The sequence below is a fragment of the Metarhizium robertsii genome (genome assembly GCF_000187425.2).
Source record: "Metarhizium robertsii ARSEF 23 chromosome Unknown MAA_Scf_1, whole genome shotgun sequence".
In the NCBI taxonomy this organism is placed as follows: domain Eukaryota; kingdom Fungi; phylum Ascomycota; class Sordariomycetes; order Hypocreales; family Clavicipitaceae; genus Metarhizium; species Metarhizium robertsii.
In genome coordinates, this window is record NW_011942149.1 from 6,618,749 (window position 1) to 6,637,305 (window position 18,557).

General features: G+C 48.3%; 5 protein-coding genes across 5 annotated transcripts; 3 read left to right on the top strand and 2 right to left on the bottom strand.

Moving 5' to 3' along the window:
* Positions 1-2,128: 2,128 nt before the first annotated feature.
* Positions 2,129-3,112, top strand: MAA_09353 (uncharacterized protein; the record flags this gene model as incomplete). Its single annotated transcript, XM_007827351.1, has 2 exons — positions 2,129-2,683; positions 2,750-3,112. 2 exons carry the CDS (start codon positions 2,129-2,131, stop codon positions 3,110-3,112), a joined length of 918 nt encoding a protein of 305 aa, XP_007825542.1.
* Positions 3,113-3,468: 356 nt separating this feature from the next.
* On the bottom strand, positions 3,469-4,545 carry MAA_09352 (uncharacterized protein; the record flags this gene model as incomplete). The annotated part of the gene is made up of 1 exon (XM_007827350.1): positions 3,469-4,545. One exon carries the CDS (start codon positions 4,543-4,545, stop codon positions 3,469-3,471), a length of 1,077 nt encoding a protein of 358 aa, XP_007825541.1.
* Positions 4,546-8,725: 4,180 nt separating this feature from the next.
* On the top strand, positions 8,726-9,038 carry MAA_09351 (uncharacterized protein; the record flags this gene model as incomplete). The annotated part of the gene is made up of 2 exons (XM_007827349.1): positions 8,726-8,869; positions 8,925-9,038. The coding sequence occupies 2 exons, from the start codon at positions 8,726-8,728 to the stop codon at positions 9,036-9,038; spliced, it is 258 nt and encodes an 85-aa protein (XP_007825540.1).
* An 885-nt stretch (positions 9,039-9,923) lies between these two features.
* Positions 9,924-13,963, bottom strand: MAA_09350 (uncharacterized protein; the record flags this gene model as incomplete). The annotated part of the gene is made up of 8 exons (XM_007827348.2): positions 9,924-10,066; positions 10,128-11,250; positions 11,357-11,824; positions 11,902-12,890; positions 12,952-12,966; positions 13,034-13,105; positions 13,217-13,454; positions 13,529-13,963. The coding sequence occupies 8 exons, from the start codon at positions 13,961-13,963 to the stop codon at positions 9,924-9,926; spliced, it is 3,483 nt and encodes a 1,160-aa protein (XP_007825539.2).
* A 1,771-nt stretch (positions 13,964-15,734) lies between these two features.
* MAA_09349 (uncharacterized protein) lies at positions 15,735-17,759 on the top strand (the record flags this gene model as incomplete). Its single annotated transcript, XM_007827347.1, has 5 exons — positions 15,735-16,024; positions 16,110-16,273; positions 16,338-17,063; positions 17,124-17,238; positions 17,306-17,759. 5 exons carry the CDS (start codon positions 15,735-15,737, stop codon positions 17,757-17,759), a joined length of 1,749 nt encoding a protein of 582 aa, XP_007825538.1.
* Between the last annotated feature and the right edge of the window lie 798 nt (positions 17,760-18,557).

The window sequence follows — 18,557 nt, forward strand, 5'->3', positions numbered from 1 at the left end:
GACGTGAGCTACACCCTCTAACCACGATGTCCTCTTAAGCAAGCTTTGCAGCAGACCGCCGGTTTCTCCCCAGATATACTGTCCTGATATACATGATCATGAGTGTGTAATTCTTGCATTCGTGCCGGTAATACCGAACAGGGCCAAACAGGCCAGCCACTTACTTCCAAACTCACGTCTGGTGCTTCGCGCCACGGCCTCTCAACAACGCTTAGAAGAACGAAGTGGGTAAAAGTACTCATCTTTCCTAGCATTTTATCAAATTACATGGAGACTGACTACACCTTAATGGCGAGGAACCCCTTGTCGGGGAAGGACCCCCGCCCCGAGACGCAATTAATTAATACTAGACTTAGTAATCCTAGATTTCCCTATTATTATAGGCCTTAGAACTCGAAATTCTCATAAAATAGAAAGTCTTTATAAGAAATAAATAGCTATTATATATCTATTTACTTGAGGATATATAACCCTATTACGTAATAAAGTATATATGCTCTGATTAAAAGAGCTATTATAATAAAAGTTCTAGAGGTTCTCGCATATCAGCAGGGCACCTTGATATTATATTATAGTAGTATCTGTAATATTAAACTATAAAAGCCTTGGTTTTATTATAAAAGTAAATATTAGCGCTTGGCTCCCCGCATCACTAGGCGCAGTATATTACGTGGCCTATTTAACCTACAACAACTAACATCGCCGTTGTATGCGATAAAGGTTAGATCCACAACTCACGCCATTTAGGTGCGACTATATTTTATCTCATAGAACATGTAGGGGTCCGTGGAGAATTTGTTCCAGGGCTTATTATTGTTACACTGAAATGGCTGGTTACACAAGGGCTACGGTCACGAGACCTAGGGCAAAGTCCCTCACCGACTTCTTGTATTTAAAGAGGTCTTCGGTCAATAAGGCCTCCATGTTTTTAGTTAATTATGTAATTACCCGAAGCATATTAGGCTAAAGCATCTTAATAATTAAGCAATTTGTACAACCACACAAAGCAATATTGTGGTAATGGGGTTTGGAGACTGACGTGTAGAGCAGGCTAGGGTGTGTGTGTGTGTATGTGTGTGTGTGTGTATTTAACGCCTTTGCTAAGGAATCCCTTACTTTTTTAGAGTATTAGGCGTATTACACTATATTATTTAAATATATATAGTATATTATTATATACTTTTAATAAAAAAAGGGCTATTAGCTTTTTATTTATTTTATTTTTATTTATAGGTTTTAAGATTTATAAGGTAATACTTATTATTTTATTATTATATTATTAACTATTATAAGGGTTTATTCTTAGTTTACTTTTAATTTTAGGTATAAATTATAAAGAAGAAGGTTTTATTAGATAAGACTCTAGTAGTTACCTCCCCTATCTTAGATAAATTTTTGTGAAGTAAGCGGTGTCCTTAATTAGGGATGTGTACCTCTAGAAGTCTGAAGCTAAGGCCGCTTTTATTGCCGAAGAGCAGGCTAGGGTGAAGGTCACGAGGGAACTCAACATTGAATTTGATGGTCATTCCAGGGAGAGAGAAATTCAGTTAAACGTCGGACCCACTGAGACCTCTGTAATGGCGGTAAAATCGGTCAAGTTACATGGAGTCCTTGTTACTGTCTGAAGCCTCATGAGGCAACCACTGAGGGGCGGCATATCTCTTTTTTAAGGTCAAGGTGAATGTAGTAAGAAGTAACTTTTCCCGACCATGACCCCTAGGTTATGCTAGATGTCACCGAAACTTCAGATCCCAACAGACACTGAATGGTGCTGATGACGTAGTCAAAAGACACCGGACTAAGCATAAATGTAAAATACAAGTCGTTTTGTTTCCACCTTCCTATGTTTATACAACCTGCCGATTCACACAACACAAGCTGAGAATTCCGTCCCCACGTACCGAAAATTCATTGTAATGATTCATCTAGACTTGTCCTCGGAGCTACTTTTGGTCTAGCGTGCATTGTGATGGGTCCCATGCAGCTATTCCCCGAATTATTTGCTCGTGGATCCGCTCCGAATCGTCTCACTCTCTAGCCGACGATAAGAACACTTATCGAAGAGCGGAGCACATTTCTTTCCCCTTCTCCCATCAACCATCTTGTACATTACGAATGGAACGCTAAAATGGGTTCTGTAAAGCGCCCTCTTGATTGGGCACCAGTAGGCAAAATCGTCTCCTCCAATCAGGATCCCAAAGCCGAGTTCTCCAACGATGCAACTGCGACAACCACACTTCCAACTACAACACCCGATAAAAACGAGGCGACCGAAAAAGTGTCTGCCAATGTTTCAGTCATCATCTTTCCAGGAGCGTGGCACCCCGCCTCCTGCATGAGCAGTTTCGTCTCAAGCCTGCGCTCCATCGGACTCCCCGCTGAGGCCTACACCCTTCGGAGTGTTGGGGACGCATCGGCAGGAGTTGCGGACGATGTGGACTATATGCGATCCATCATGAACCCTCTGATTGATGCCGGCAACGACGTGGTTGTTGTTTCTCACTCGTATGCTGGGTTCCCTACAACTTCAGCCATCTCCGGCATGGACAAGCGTGGCCGTGAGGCCCGCGGCGAGAAGGGCGGCGTCTTGGGCGTCATATACCTTGCCTCGTTTGTTCCGCAAGACGACGACACTCTGTATGGCGTGCTGGGTAACCAATGGCCCCCTTGGATCAAGGAAGATGTAGGTGTCTGCTGTTCTTCCACGCTGCCAAGCATTTGTGTCATCTGGACCTGACTCCAGTTACAGGAAACCGAGCAATTCATTATTTGCTCCAACGAGGGCCACATCTTTTACAATGATTGCACGAGCGAGCAAGTAGAAGCTGTAACCAAGTCCCTGAGGCCGCATTCTCTCAAGGCGAGTAAAGGCAAGGATGCTATCCCTAAGAATATCGGCTGGCGCGAGTCGGGGTACGATGGCCGCCGTGGGTACATCCGCTTGACTGAGGACAACGCTATTCCACTGTCGTATCAGGACTACTTGATTAGCCGGTCTGGAGTGAACTGGTCTGCCAGGACACTGAATGCGTCTCATAGTCCATTTTTGTCCATGCCTCATGCTACGGCCGAGCTTGTGCACGAGCTAGTGCAGGAGTTCCTCGCTGCTTGATCGTCGCTTATAATCGAAAAATGTAGCGAGAAAATTCTGTTACTGTAATATTGCTGTCTGCAGGTATCCCGTCGACCAGCGATGGTAACCTCGATGTAATAGTCATTATGGGTAGCTCGCTAATAGGTTTTTTTCATCCCACTGGGGAGCTAGCTAGCTAGACTCGACAGTAACCTAGTATGGGTTATACTAGGTTATCCCTATAAGAGATTTACATGGTAGCGGTACCGATTATATAGCATCATAGTGCTGTCTAGTTAGACAAAGAGGTCAGAATAGTTACTAGAGTATTGAGAAGCTTCTCCTTCTAATACATGTCAAAACATGCCAGTAGTGACGAAAATATGAAATACAGCTTATTCAAGATCAATCCACTCAAGATAGCCAATGCCGGTTACATCCTCGTTGCGCCACTTGCCGGTAAATTGGTACGAAGCAACGTATCCTTGCCCATGACCATAACGTAGCGGAGAGTCAACACTGGCAACGAACCTAATAATCTCTTGTTCCTCGTCACGTACAGTCCATTGCATCCGCTCTGGGGCTCGCATCAAGCGGCCTCGAGGATCCGTGACGTGTTGTTTGCGGTAGGACAGAACCTCAAACGCGACGTCTTGGTAGACGAGAGCCTCGCCGTCGAGATTGCGAACATATGCCAACTTGCACAACGTCATGCCATCCGCACGCACGTCGGTTAGCAGCAGCTGAGTGCGTTTGTCCAGGTGAAGAATTTGGTAGGTGAAGAAGTGCACCGGTATCTTGAGATGGGGAGGGATGGGATGCCGACTAAGTGCCTGGGGATTCATGCTGCGGGCATACTCAACAGTACACATTCCGGCAATCTCAGTAGTGCCACGATCATCCATAATAGCACCAGTATACGTGGCAAGCAGACTTAGGTGATCGTAAACAGGGCTTCGGACAAACCAGGAAACTTGCTTGGTAGCCGAGATTTGTAGTTTGACTTGCATATGGCGATACCGGCCGGCCACCGTAAACTTGGGGTAGTTGGAAGTGATGACGAGATCGTTTCCCCAAGCAAGGCGGGAACCATCAGCGGCAAACTCGCAGGTACTCGCTGCGTCATAGGCCTCGTAGTGGTGTGTGTCGCCATATGCAGTTGATGACAGAACAGTGGCCGTATTTCGTGCGTCGGGGGCAGAGAGGTAGTCGTTGTCGAAACACAAGACACCTGGCGCGCCGATGAACGTCATGGTATTTAGATAGCGATACGGCTCGGGAAGGTCGGTAATAAACACGCCATAGTGTGTCCAACCCCACCACTTGGAGTTGTCATGTGGCAGTATGATGTCGGGCACAGTGAAGGGTTGACTTGATTCTTCGATCCGCGAATCTAGGAGCGGTGCGGCGTAGGCACACAAGAGTTTCGTGATGCCGCGTACTAGCACATTCGTATGTGGTGTTGACGCCATGTGTAATGCCAGGCTGTCTGCAGCTACGAGGGAGACTTGGCAGTAGTGTAATACGGGAATAAAATTGCATTGGTGTGAAGATTTACGATAGCCCTGCTATGTCGTAGAAAGAGCCAACGTTGAATATTGGCAATATAAGTAATAGCTAACAGCTGACATGGGTGGCTAGTTTGAGGGCAGTTCACGTTCCACAATGAGCGTTGCCGAGGTTCTCCGGGATAATCTGGATCCTACTTGACCGGAGATAACTCGCATTTAATAACAGCTTCAGGGATCGACATGAACATTGCGTTGGGTGGAACGCAGCGGGCCGGGATAATTGGGCCATTCCGCGCAGCCTAGATTACGTGCTGTAGATGATTTATTTACTATAGACTACCTAGGCATTGCCTCGAGGCTCCTACATTGCTTGATGTTTTGAGAGCTACATAGTATCTCCCGTTGCAAGTAACATTAAAACCAGCTGGGACAATTCGCAAGGCGAATTAGTAGCTGTCTGCTCTGCTACCAACATTGAGTAGCCAAAGGATGTTGCTCCGGATCTCCGGTCGCACACGGCGTTCTAGCTATATGACGACATGTCATATCCAAGTTGGCGTCCTAATTCGGCTAGTCTACCGACCACAGGGTCAAGCAAACCTAACCGCCGCAATGACCAGCTTTATACGGGAAAATGGCTTTTTCTCTTGTGCTAGTAAGTTGCAGTTCAACATAGACGCATAATATGGTGGAGCCCACGACTTATACAGCCAGGAAGCCTCATCTTTTACAGGTCAGAAGAAGCAGGTATAAGTAAGCAGCTCATTCTCATGGTAGCAATAAACAAGGGCGAAGGTTCCCCGTCTAGCATCTTTTGAAGAATGCCATGATTGCTGATTATAATGCAACATGTGTCCATAGCTGAAGTGTGAGGAGCGCGCCTCGGAGAAGACACCACAATAAGTCAGTAAACGCATTCTAAACTAAACGATGAGTTGATGCAATATTTGAAATGCTAAAGAATGACGATCTTGAGAAGACATTACGAACAAGAACTGTGCCGTTCGAGCATACAAGACATTCGACAGGAGACCTCTTTCGGGGCCGCGTTCCTGTGCGTACCCGGGACGATTGATTATATCTTGTGGCCACAGCGCCGTCTTTGGCGTTATTGTCTGGCATCAGCCGCGATTTTTGTAATTGATAATTAGGACACGAGCAATTTTAGGATGCAAGATAAGGCCATATCGACATACGACGTTTTGCGGAGGCTACAAGTCAACGAATGCTAAAATAAAGCCATTTCATACCTATAGTGCCCACCGTACACATATTGTAATGCAGGTAGGTACTTTGCATATACTCGATAGACATGCCGTCCGGGAGGCCGAGCCTTCTTGATTAACATTCTGCTCAATAGAAACCTCGTCTGCAGTCCCAACAGCCACAATCTCCCATTGGAGAGGGTCCCCAGCCCTGACCTGGAATTGTCAGATAGATGACGGCATACCGCTCACAAAGTCGAACCTCTTGTTGTTGGGGTTGAAGCTCAGACGAGCAAGCTGCATATTGCGCATATTGCCCGATAGGGTCTTGTTAATATCAATAATATTGGTGCTGAAGATATCGACCATCTTGTCACCGCCAACCCTGTCGCCATTGCCTAGGTGGCCGGCAAAGATGCTCGCCGTACAGGTTTTATCTGCCTGTGGAGGTACCTTGAACGACAAGAGGGTAGAAGATTCGCGCTGACTTTGGCGGGCAACGCGCACTTGAAGCCTAGACTATAAACCTCAATCTCACTAGTCGCAGAGGCAAGTCACGCGCATGACGTCCTTGGCTCATGTTCCGACCAAGTTCTGGGCTTCCGATGCAAGCGATTGCTGAGCTTTCGTTGTCTACATTGTAGTAAATCTGTACACGTCGTCTCCCCAAAGGGCGTGAGGTACATTACAAAAGCCAGCATTCCTTGTCCCTTTCAGCTGCTTACATGACCTATTTCTTGATACACCTCTCGATGTCCTACCTTGTTTTAAGCTCAGGAGCTATGTGGCAAATTGAGGCACGCGCGGCAAGAGTAACATTCCACTTCCGAGGCTGTCCGCTCTCCCGCACTGAAGGGTTTCGCAAGATCGTAAACGACCATATGCGATTTCTCTCACGCGTCAAACCTCGGCAAGCTGTGTAAATACTGACGATCAAGGTTATAGATTTCTGTTTGGAGCCATTGCTTGGCTCCTCGGTGCTAAGCATATGACGTTTGTGGCTCTCTCGGAGGTTGTGTGCTCATAGGTCTGATCGGAGTGTCGGCCTGCAACGCAAAAGTGGCGAACGATATTCCGATTGCAAGTACCAATCCGAGGACCCGAAAGTTAAATAAATTAAAGGAACAAACCTGCATTCCAAACCACAAGATCTAAGTGCCACCGCTACCTGGCTTTATTGACCCCTCACCGCCAGCCCACCGCGAGAAACAAGTGTCGACTTCAATATGTCAGAATTTAGATTGAAAATTTCCCTGTTTCTCTCAATTTCTCGTACGTAAAGACAACCGCGCAAGGCGGAAGCTTTATGCCAGGGCGCTAGTGGCTTGCAAGGTACCTTTATCCTCGCGAGATATGTGAGCCTCTACATGCTTGGCTACATCAAAGTTACGCTAGATGGGGGCTTTGATTAACAAAGACCTCAGAGCTTAGAGAATTAGGCTGGGAAATACCGTTTATCACGGAAGGATAACTTGTTTACTGACTAGCCGCTTAGCCAACTTACGAGCTCCGGGCGCGTGATCGTATTTTTTCAGCTGAATGACCATGTGTCGCAGCACTGCAGAGAATCATATCAAGTCACCGAACATCTCGGTCACCCCCAATAGATTATACATGGATCACCTTGGTCCATGTTGGAAGTTTCGATTCATAATTGTGGAATGTGTGTGCAGAGTCAAAACAACTTGCTGCAATCGGGCACAAGCCACGACCCTTCTACTTTGCCAGATTCTCTCCCGCCACAATGTATTTAACTTGGAAATTTATAGAAATAAATGGGGCAAGAATCGGCGAGTCCAAGGAATTCCCGACCGTGTTGGTTCTGGAAAGTGAGTTGTGGGGCTTGGAACGTAGTATTCGGGGAAATGATATGAGAACTCTGTAAAGAATAATTGCTACTGGTAGGTAGATTGAACAATTAAAGATTGTGGTTTCTTCTTTAAAGAAAACTATGACGTTGTGGCCAGCCACATGACAACCGATCGATAAAGTTTAAAACCGGAAAAGGACATCCCTTGTAATTAAGCTTTGAGGGGTAGTATTCTACATCGTACTGTATATACAAACAACACATTCCATGTAAATAACACCGAAAGTCTATTGGAGTCTTACAATCTGTTATGAGAAAGTTTCATGATATGCACCTGAATGTTAATTTGCACACATCCGCCTACATTTTCCATACCACGAGAATTTCGATGGAGCGCAATAACGGGCATCTAGAACGCCACAATTGTTTTGCGAAGCCTCATTCATCATCTATGCGCCGAGATTTAAAGGCAAGTCGAAGACTTTTACTCAAAGGCTGTTGGTACAGTGACCCGCCTAATCAACCATCACATTGATACTGGTAAGAAAAAGATCCAATTAACCGACATCTACAAGTTATGCTTTTCAATATTGCCGACGTTCCGAAGCCTGGCGAGTCTGGACCGTCTCTTCAAGACGTTCCAAGCCAGTATACTTTGTTAGCTAAAAGCAACAAACCCCATGATAAACACCAGACTGCATTGGGCGCTTGGTCACTGGTCACTACGCAAAGCATCAAGACCTGGTCCGGATCATCGGGGGGAAATGCATGACTTCATCGCCGAAGTGCTTCATGCTATCCAATCAGAATGTTTCAACGGATCAGAAGAGAGTTTCATTACAAACAAAGCTGAGCTCACATGTGTCCACAAAATGCATCAATCGATGTGAGCAGAAGCCGCCACGACGCCTGTCTCACAATTGCGTTTTTGTGATTCACTGGGTATACGTAAGATGACAGGGAGAATTTATGACGTGTCAGATGAGTGCAGCCCAGTTGGGAGGCATAAAATCTATATAAGCTGCAGGAATCTCCCGAGTCTGACACCTCCGTTCTCATTCTTACTCTCACCAACAACAGCTTTACTAAAGAGAAATAACTTGAAATCATCAACACTACTATCAATATGAAGTTCGTCACTGTCGCCGTTGCTGCTCTGGCCTCCGTCGCTGCTGCCTGGCCTTATGAGAGAGAGTGCAAGCCAGCTACTTATCGATGCGAGCGCTCCCTTCGAGCTTGGGATGTTTGCAACACCAGCGGCCACTGGGTGGTAAGTATATTGTTCAAATGACATGGCCAAGGGATTGTTCTGATGGTAGTCTTAGTATGCTGGCAACTGCCCGCGTGGCACCAAGTGCAAGATGAATCCAGAGAATCACAGCCCTTACTGCCTCCGTGGCCGCCACGACTTCTACCCCGAAGAAGAGTTCGAGATGTAATCAATGTATTCTCATTTTGTAACTGAGAGATTCCAAGATTTCGCCGGGCTGCCATGGAGTCAAGCTTGTACACTCATTTAGGAATACATTAGGCAGCTCATCTTGGACTAAATATGTAGCTTTAGTATAGTTTAGTGCCTTGTAGGCATCTTGAAATATACTATTGACTATTTGTTGGGACTGAACTAGTCGTGCTGATATAACGCTGTTATCCTTCTTTTATTGTACTATTTTACGAGTATCACCTACAAAAGAATACCTCCAGTTTTTAAGGGCCGTTTCTTTATGGCTTTACGTTGCAAGGATACTAATTCAGCTCTTTTGGTGCGATTGAGGTCCCCCTTCGCCTAGATCATCTCTGTAGCGGTCGTTTTACGGCATAATGCAATCTCTTCCTCCCGGCTTAGCTTGGTGTTTTTGGCTGCAAGGCCCTTTTTAGGTTGAACGCCCGATAGTCGTCTTTGCAGCCGGGTTCGCGATACGTTGAAATGGCGCGCCACAGCGGCTAATTTAGCAATTGGAAATTTGTCAATATATTGAAGAGCTTCTTTCGGGTTTTAACTTCGCTTTCAGCAATTCAACATTAACTACCATCATCTGCAGCACCAGCGATCGCCAGCGAGATCAGAAGCAAGCAACAGCGAGCTCAAAGTGGCTTCTACGCCGCAATAATGGATGATAATTCACAGGAGATGAAGCGAAGGAGGTGATGGTATTATTAGATCACGTCTAGAACTGCGCTAAAAGCGCCGATTATAATTAATAGAATTATGTGGGAAAGAAAAAGAAAAAGAAAGGTCAGTTGTCCAAGCTTGGTGAGTGTGTGGCGCAAATGAGTATCGAAATAAGTCAATGTCCCGATCATCTCTCTGCAAAAATACCTCCCTAAACGTCTCCCATAAACGGGATATCGGTCCAATTGCCATGAGAAACATGGATGCCAACCTTGGTGGCGACCATGATGCCAGCTACAGCATACGATGCGTACTTTACAATTTTGACAAGGAGCTCCAACTCCGGATTCGTCCCTAGAATATCCTATTAGCCAGGGGGAAAAAACAACAACAAGAGCATGGTCAAAATACCAACCTTTTATGACCCTCTCGAGCGCTCCGCTCCAGGCGCCGAGAAGAATGAAGACGTAACTCGCCATGTCGAGCGCGCTGTCGCCGTCATTCTTCCCAGGCCAATCCGGAGTTATGATCTCCAAGACGCTCGCCGCGACGGAAAGCGCAAAGATGACGGCCTGGAGAATGGCGTCGAGGACGGCACGCACTTTATTCACCACCAGCTTTGTGAGCGCCGTGATGAAGTGCAGCACGATATTGGTCGTCGAGTTGAACAAGGCCACGACCCAACTGATGAGCCGCAGCGTATACCCGGGCTTCTTGTCCCCGAGCGGGACGCTGTGTAGCGTGTACATCAAGATACAGGGGTCGAGGAAGTGGTCGAGCGTCACCTTGCCTTTCTTCTTACCTTGTGATACCTCCAGGTCCGCGAGGGCCACCAAGCTGGCCGTCGGCCGAGGCTGACCAACAAAGAGCAGCTGGTCGTGCTGATCAGTTAGCTCGGCTGATACCGGAAGCAAGCTTTCCGGGATGCTGATGAGTATGGCGATCGTGGCCGCCGACACGCCGATAATTGCGGCGAACTTGTTGAACTCGGGATCCGGCACAGCCTTGCCGCTTGCCAGGTTCTTGATAATGGTAGCAAACTTGCCCCTGGGGATGCCGGCGGCTTCTTGCCCGTCACTATCTTGGCGAAAACGGTCGCGGGTATGGCTATGACCAATGCCAGCACGTCGAGGGATGGTCGGGTCATGCCCCGGCCGGATGAACGTCTTGTACAGATACGAGAAGATGGGGACGTTGATGGGCGCCGTGATGATGCCGTTGAACGTCTTGATGATTGATTTGATCAAGTTCAGAAGCATGTCAGTCAGCTTCTCCACGCCGTCGATGCAGCCGATCAAGAAATTTGTCGGCGCCTGGTCGTGAGCCTGTTTTGCGTCCAGAGAGCGTTTTCCTCGGGGTTCGTAATCATGCACCACTTGGTTGATGCGACTTTTAATCTCGTCTTGGTGTTTTCCCTGTATGCTTTTCAGCTCCTCATCTACTTTGTCAAACAGCTCCCGTTCCGCTGGGCTCAGCATGTCCGAGATGACTGCTCCTGACAAAAAGGTGGACGCATCGCGACCGCCCCCGTGGTTAAACTATTGACATTTTCATCACCTTGCGTCAGCAGCGGCATCTAAAAACGAATTGATAGCTTTTACACAACGCTGCCAGCTTGTGTTTACATCTCTTGGAGCATCTTACCTGGTACGCCGCCCAATTTGCAGCCATGGAATTCCCTGCCGGGTTCTTGGATTGGCCTTTCGAGCCCGAGGCGTCGTTCGCCTTGATATCCAGTTTCTTCATCTCCGCCTCGCTTGGTCGGCTGTCTGATACTTTATGTTTCAGGGATTCAAAGAAGTCCTTTGATTTCGACTTTAAAGAATCCAACAAGACGGGCCCTTCTTCAAGGGCATCCTGGACAATGTTCAAAATGGAGTCTCGGGTGTCCTTGATGTCCCCCCATTTGAAGAGGTATCCCAACCACTGGACGAGCTTTTTCCCAAGCTCCATAATCTTCTTGAAGATGAAGGAGAGGACCTTTCCTACGTGTTCAACCGTCTCCATGACCAATTGATAGATCTCTTTTCCTATCTTGACCAAGACGATCGTTCCGTTGACAATGAATGAAATGACCTTGTCAACCTGCTTTTCCAGCCAATGCCACCATCCCTGAGGTTCTCATGTCAGCAAGTTCCAAGACGCCAACTTGTATTGCCCACAAATCGGAAAGAACAAATACCGCTTACCCACAGCATACGTTTAACCCCGTTCTCCGCCCCCTGAATTATTTCTTGGGCATGAAATCCACGGCTGTCCTCCAGCGGCACCGTGTAGGGAGTTTCGCCTCGGTCGAAGGAACGTCTCGTCTTCATGGCCTCATGGATGCACCCTGCCACCTCTTCGATCTCTTGAGGCGTCAACTTGGTACCATCGAGCAGCTTCCCCTGGCCAGGCCCTAGGTCGATGTCCAGATCTTCCTTGTGCTTAATCTTGCATAACCTCTGGTTGATCTTGTCTGCCGGATCCACCGCCAGGGACTTTGCGGACTCGGAGCCAGGCGAAGCATCGGTGACGCTAAACTTGGGTGTCGAAATGTCATCCGTCGGCACGGTGAGAGTGAGAAGGCCGCTTTGGTCAGTCATAACGGCGACGCCCGCGTTCGTGGCGACGACGCCGCGGCCGTTTACAATCACGCTCGTTTCCCCCGAAGACCTCAGAATGACGGGATGATTCAGCAGGGGGGCTCCCGATGCGCTGATGGGCTTGATCTGGGTCATGTAGGACTGCACTTCAATAACCTTATCCAAGGACGGCTGAACGATGGGGACTGGTTTCCAAATTTGGGAACTCTTGCCCTGCTCCAGCATGGCGATATTGCCAACATTGTTAGCAAAGACGAATGCCTCACATGCCGACGGCGTCGATTTGAAGGGAGCAAAGTAGCCCCCCTGGTGGTCCGGAACGACTTGCACAGCGACCGGGTCGGGCACCCCGAAGTGAGTGTCCGTCATCATGTATCCAATGCCGTTGTTGGTGTTTGAAGCCCACACCGAGGTCCCGGAACCAGACGTTGTGACTTGAAGGTCCTTGACCGAGGAGAAGACGCCCGCATCAGTTACTTTGCTGGGGCCAGGATGAGCCAATTCCTTGGCTTTAAACCTAAACAAGCCAGTGCCCCCGGCGAGGAGATCACTGAACCCATCCGGCGTCTGTACGGCGGCCAGAGCCCGAGGATCTGGGCGAAAAGATTAGCAAATCTCATTGTGGCTATGCAGCTTTCAGTACATTTCATTTACCGGCTGGGGTTGGATCTATTCCCAATTTTAGCAATTCATTTCTTTTCTATTTTTATCTCATATTTATGCAGCCACAGCTTACCAGATGGTTCTTTGAGAGGCACGTCGATGTCGTGAGGAGCATCAATTGACATGAAGACGATAGCTTTTTTACCTGCATTGTATCGTTTTAGTCTCCTTGTTTTCAAAACTAGTACCAAGCCTCTTACTTGGGCCAGGGACATGGCAATCGAGAGAGGAATCGCTTCTTCAACCCTAAACGTACCTTGTGCCATGTGGAGAACGGCATGTCCAGGGATCGTTTTGGAACCGTATTTCATGACCACAGGCTGCACTGCTATTACCTTCTCTGCATTTACCGGAAGCCTGACGTTGTTCTTCTTCTTCCACGAGTAGCCACTTTCGGACATGGTCACGGAGGCAGAAGCGAGGTCTTCAGCGTGGTGGATCTCATCGCGGAAGGAGAAGACGACGGGAGAATAGTTTTTGCCCACTGCAGGAGCCTGGATACACGTCAATCTTCCTGGCAAGAGGCAAGGGCAAATGGAAGGAAAGGCTGTGTTCAATCAGGGCTCACCATGAAGATCTGGATGACCTTGGCGCTCTCGGAGACACTGCCGTCCATGATGAGCGACTCGAGATTCAGGTCTGGGGATGAGAAGTCCATATTGATTGCCCCGAGGGGCTGCAGCAGGTACAGCAAGCTCTTGGAGGGATCAGACGACTTCTCAATGGCCACCGATATGTACAGCTTGGACTTGGCATCCTGGACCACGTCAAAGGCGTGCGCGACGTAGGCGGATGGGAATCCCAGTGAATTGCCCAAATCGCGGATGACTCGGTTTCCCGATGGGTCGAGAGCAGAGACGTAGAGTTTGGAGTCGGTCCCCAGCGAGAAGAGCATCAACTGTCCGTTGTTATCGTGGACGGACACGAAGCGGCGGGAGTTGGGAACGGCAACGGCAGCGATGTACTGGGACATCTTTTCCGAATCGTGATGAACAGACTCCATATCTACGATGGTTGGCTTACGGGGAGTTTATAAGGATACGACAACACAATGATGCTGATGATAGTATTGGTACTCATGATCCTGGGGAGCTATGGATTCATGATTTGTTTGGACCGTTCCAACTCGCGACTCTTATACCAAGGGATGGTATTTGCAACCCAGGTATATTCGTATGATTCGGTTTGTCGACGGCAAGAAGGGAGGGGGTGGGAAGCATGGCTGTTATCGGACCGGCCCCAACATGAAGGAGTAGCGGTGCGTTTACCAGTCAACTCAACCTGAATCATGTCCATGATGCTAGTCGTGTAGCTCATTCCGTCACCAAGTTTTTGACTAGGCCGCATGCCCAGCAGCCACATCAACGCACACATCGGCCCATCTACACTGCGATATTCAGACAAGCTATGTGAGACAGGCTGAAAAGATGTCTATGGCCGGCTGGGTGGGTAGTCTATGGGGTTTCAGTATTGCGGAGAGTGGGATAGCTGATAAGCGCAATAACCGCCGCCTATATGGGCTCGTGTTGCTTTCAACAGACTCTCAAGTCTACGACCGTACTTGGTGCGTACTCGTGAGACCTGACTATCGTATCAACGGGGTGCGCAGCCGGCAGCTGGTTGAAGGTTGCAATTTGCAAGCGAGGTTCTGAAACAAGAAAGCCTTGTAGAGCACGGGATATCGTGTGCGGCTTGCCATCGGAAACGTTACTCGCGGCTCGACCCGAGAAATACATATCTTCTGCATGGGTGACCGTTGATCCAGATGGCCAACTGTCGCGGACGGCCAACTTGGGAACCCAGTTCACATTCGATCCCTAAAACATTCAGCTCCTCCGAGGCGGTTGATAGAAGAGCGGTGAGGATATGGATGGAGGACTCGCTGCCATCCCTGAATGGCCGTAGCAACTTTGAATCTCGGCATCTCAGTCTTGGTCCATTGGACTCTAGATGTCTTTAGTCTATGCATGGCAACTTGTGACAACCTGAAGTATCAGGGACTTGACTTACAACTGTCCTTGTCTTGATAATTACATACCATCGGACAACTCTATTCGTAGAAACTCGCATGTCTGAGTGGGTGCTGTGTCAAGTCTTAGACCCGTCGCAGATTGACTCAGAAATTTGACAGCGTACGGGTTCAAATGTCATCATGCAGAGGTTAAACAAACAGTCTTGGTACTTGCCAATCTGCAAGAGCCCCGGCCCCTTACAGCAATAGAATTTGTATACGGGGTAGGTATAATGTACTTTTAGCATCAGCTCAACTACATCATGGTCATGCTGCTTGGGTGGAAGTAAATGCTACTGTATAGGAGGCATGTATCTCATGCGGTCACAACTTATCATCACAAACGACCGTTAGACAGTCCCATACCTGACGTTGATGTTCCCATTGCAGCGCCTATCTGCAATACACTGGAAGCGGCTAGCTACGCCTACCAGACTCGTCTTTCTGTGTGAACACCGGCCACGTCAGACAAATCTCAATCATAATTCTTCTCATCTTGGGCATAACACTACCGAGACCTATTTGTCCACCCCCCCCCCCCCCCCCTTCCAACCAGAAGTCGACGATTCCCTTGAGGCCTTGATGCAATCTCATGACACGAGACGCGAGGTATAAAGCTCGCGGATAGGTCCCGGCTTCATATCACAATTTGCATGATCAATTCATTCGTTGTCAATTTACTCTTAGTTCACTGTTAACTTCGTTCTCAGGACTTGTCCCACCTTCGGCTTCCGTCTTGGCCATGTCCGTGCCAGCCTTTGAAATGTCCCCAGTAGAGCAGAAACGGCTGCAGGCGTCTCTCAAGACGGCCACCGGTACCTTTAATCAGGCCGTGGCAGTCTCCCAGGACGCGCTCAACGACGGTTTGTATTACTTGTTTGACAAGTTCGAGGAACTGAAGAAGATGGAAGTGAATTCAAAGAAATTTGGTTCCATCAACGCCTCGATGAGTTATTCCGAAATCTCTCTGCCTGTAAAGTCCTCCAATTACCGCACAGTCGTCTTTTATTGCATCTTTGAATCCGGACAGCTCATTGTCACGGATGACATGGGGTATGAATATGGCGGTGCTCATTCGTCGTCCTCCCGTCCTTCCAGGCTCGGCTCAGCTCACTCACTAACATGGCGCTTCATGCAGCCGACCCAAGCCGCGTATTAAAATGGATAAATGGCGTTTTGCCTTTGACGTCGACTTTACTACCCTCCAAGTGCCGCCGCAAACACAAGAACACGAAGAGGTGAAGAAGAAGCTGAAACAGCTAGGCGACTATTCCATCAAGAGGTTGTTCCTCGACTTTAAAAGTGAGATTTTGAACCACGCGGTCAATCTATAAATTTGCCTCCAGCTATTGACTATTTTGACCAGCCCACAAGATTAGAAATTTTAAAAAGGATCTAAGCAGCTTCGGGGACCACGTATGGAACAATGAAGACTTGCAAAGCTTCCTGTCTCTCATGTCCTTCTGGGGCGATCCAGACAAGGGGGTCATGAAGGATCCCCAAAAGTCGACGCTGGGATATTACTTGACGACCCCGAAGCCCGAGACGGTCAATCCGCCGGCCCCGACGTTCCCGCCGACTGCCATGAAGCATCAGCACTACAAGTATATTGCACCCGGAAAGGACGTTCCTGACGAAGGACTGAAGCTTGGCAAGAACAATATGCTCTTGTATTTGGAAATGACCCAGAACCGGTCATTCCCAAAAGAGGACATCCTAGAATATTCAGGCAATTTCGTCACTGCGGGCATGAAAGGGACAACCTGCATCTCCCGAGACGTCTTTTGGGATTCGTATCTGATCCGAAACCCGCCCCTAAGCAGTCCTCCCGGGTCGCTGCCTCCACTCCTCCGCGAGTTCAATAGGCATACCTACGCCTGGTTGGGAGGCTTTCACATTTGGGCTAAAGGATACGTCGCTGGTGTGGCCTGGAGCTTCGGATTCGGGCACACAGGCTGGGAGCCACCGCGAACCCACGAGTATTTTGCATGGAAGCAAGTCTCGGCGGATAAATGGGAATGGAAGGTAAGCGACGACAAATCGGACAGTGACAAGGGAACATGGCCCGTCAAGGCCGAGGGAAAAGCGAAAAGTATGTACGGCGTGTGCGGTAGTGGTAGCCCGTGAAGGTAGCTTTCTAATGGCATCCAAGGTTACACGTACAACGAGTTGTGGTTCGTGCCGGGCCAAAACGTTATACACATCAAGGGAGTCTCGAAGCTCTGGGCAGAATGGAAGAAGAGTGGTTGGGAGACGTTGATAGAAAAGTGAGTTCCTCCCAATGTGCACCCTTTTCATGGGGATGGGTGATAATGTGTGCAACGCGCGCTGCAGGGGAGGCTCCGAAATCAAATTCAGCGTGGATATCTCGGTGGACTCTGTCATCGAGGGAGGCCTGAAGCTAAACATGAACCTTCCGCAAATCCCCAAGGACGTTTTCAAGATCACCCAGGTGATGAATCCTTGGGGCGCGGCTGCTCAACAAGACAGCAGCGACGACACCGAGTCCGAGCCCGAGAGGTGGGAGACGGCCGAAGGTGACGAAGACAAGGTCATCCCGGAAGCAAAGGCAGGGGAAAAGAAGTCCATCAACGTCAAGGACATAATGGAGGCGGCCAGTTTTGCAGCTAACCAACTCGATTTCAAGCCCATGACGACCAATTTGCAGTCGGCGTTGCTGAACTCGGCACGCTTCGTTATTTCCGGTGGCCAGGACTTTTTCCACAAGAACCCCGTGTTCAATAACAACGGAGATCTTATTGTGGAGGCGACGTATAAGCATCGATAGCCCAAAAGGACTAAAGGCCGTGGCCCCCAATCCATCCGTTGCAGCCCAGACATAGTTGAACTAGGTCTGATGACAACGTAGGCCCTTGTCATAAGTGTAAGCAAAGCGGCAAGCCGGGGGGGGGTCAAAATTGAAGGTCGGAATTAAAGGCTTAAATTAAAGGCCTAAATTAAAAGTTAGGACACAATAATATGGCGCGTATAGTCAATTCTACAATATGCTGGCTTATTTAGGCTGTCAGTCACGGCCAGGGCACAAGAAAGGCGTCGGACCAACAACAGTTACACAACACTTAAACACCAAAGAAGGTATCACGAGACCTAGATTAGGGCCTTGGGCCAGAGCGCCGTCAGGCCCCCATCGCTCACCGACTTGCACATATAATCTTCGGTCCCTCAAGGCCTCGTGGGAAACGAAGGACCTTTGATACCTTAAAGATTAATATCAATGAAATCTAACTTAACACCGCCCGCCTAAGAGTCCCAAGAAAGTAGTAGAATGTCGTGTGAGATTGGTATTGCAAGTCTAAATGGGTTCATTAACCCTAACCCTGACTATGCATTGCAACAACTGAGGTAGGTAACAGAGGTATGTTTTCATAGCAATCTGGCTATAATATATAGTCATGTCGCGTCGCTTGACTGTCTAATTGAATGTTGAACAATATTAAAGCACTAATGGCCCTATCGTCCGCACAACTATATGAGGGAAATGACAAATCCTGGAGCTCACATGGTCTGTTTATGCTTGCAATCTGTGCTCAAGTCTTATTAAGGAATGAGAATAGGGCGAAGCAAA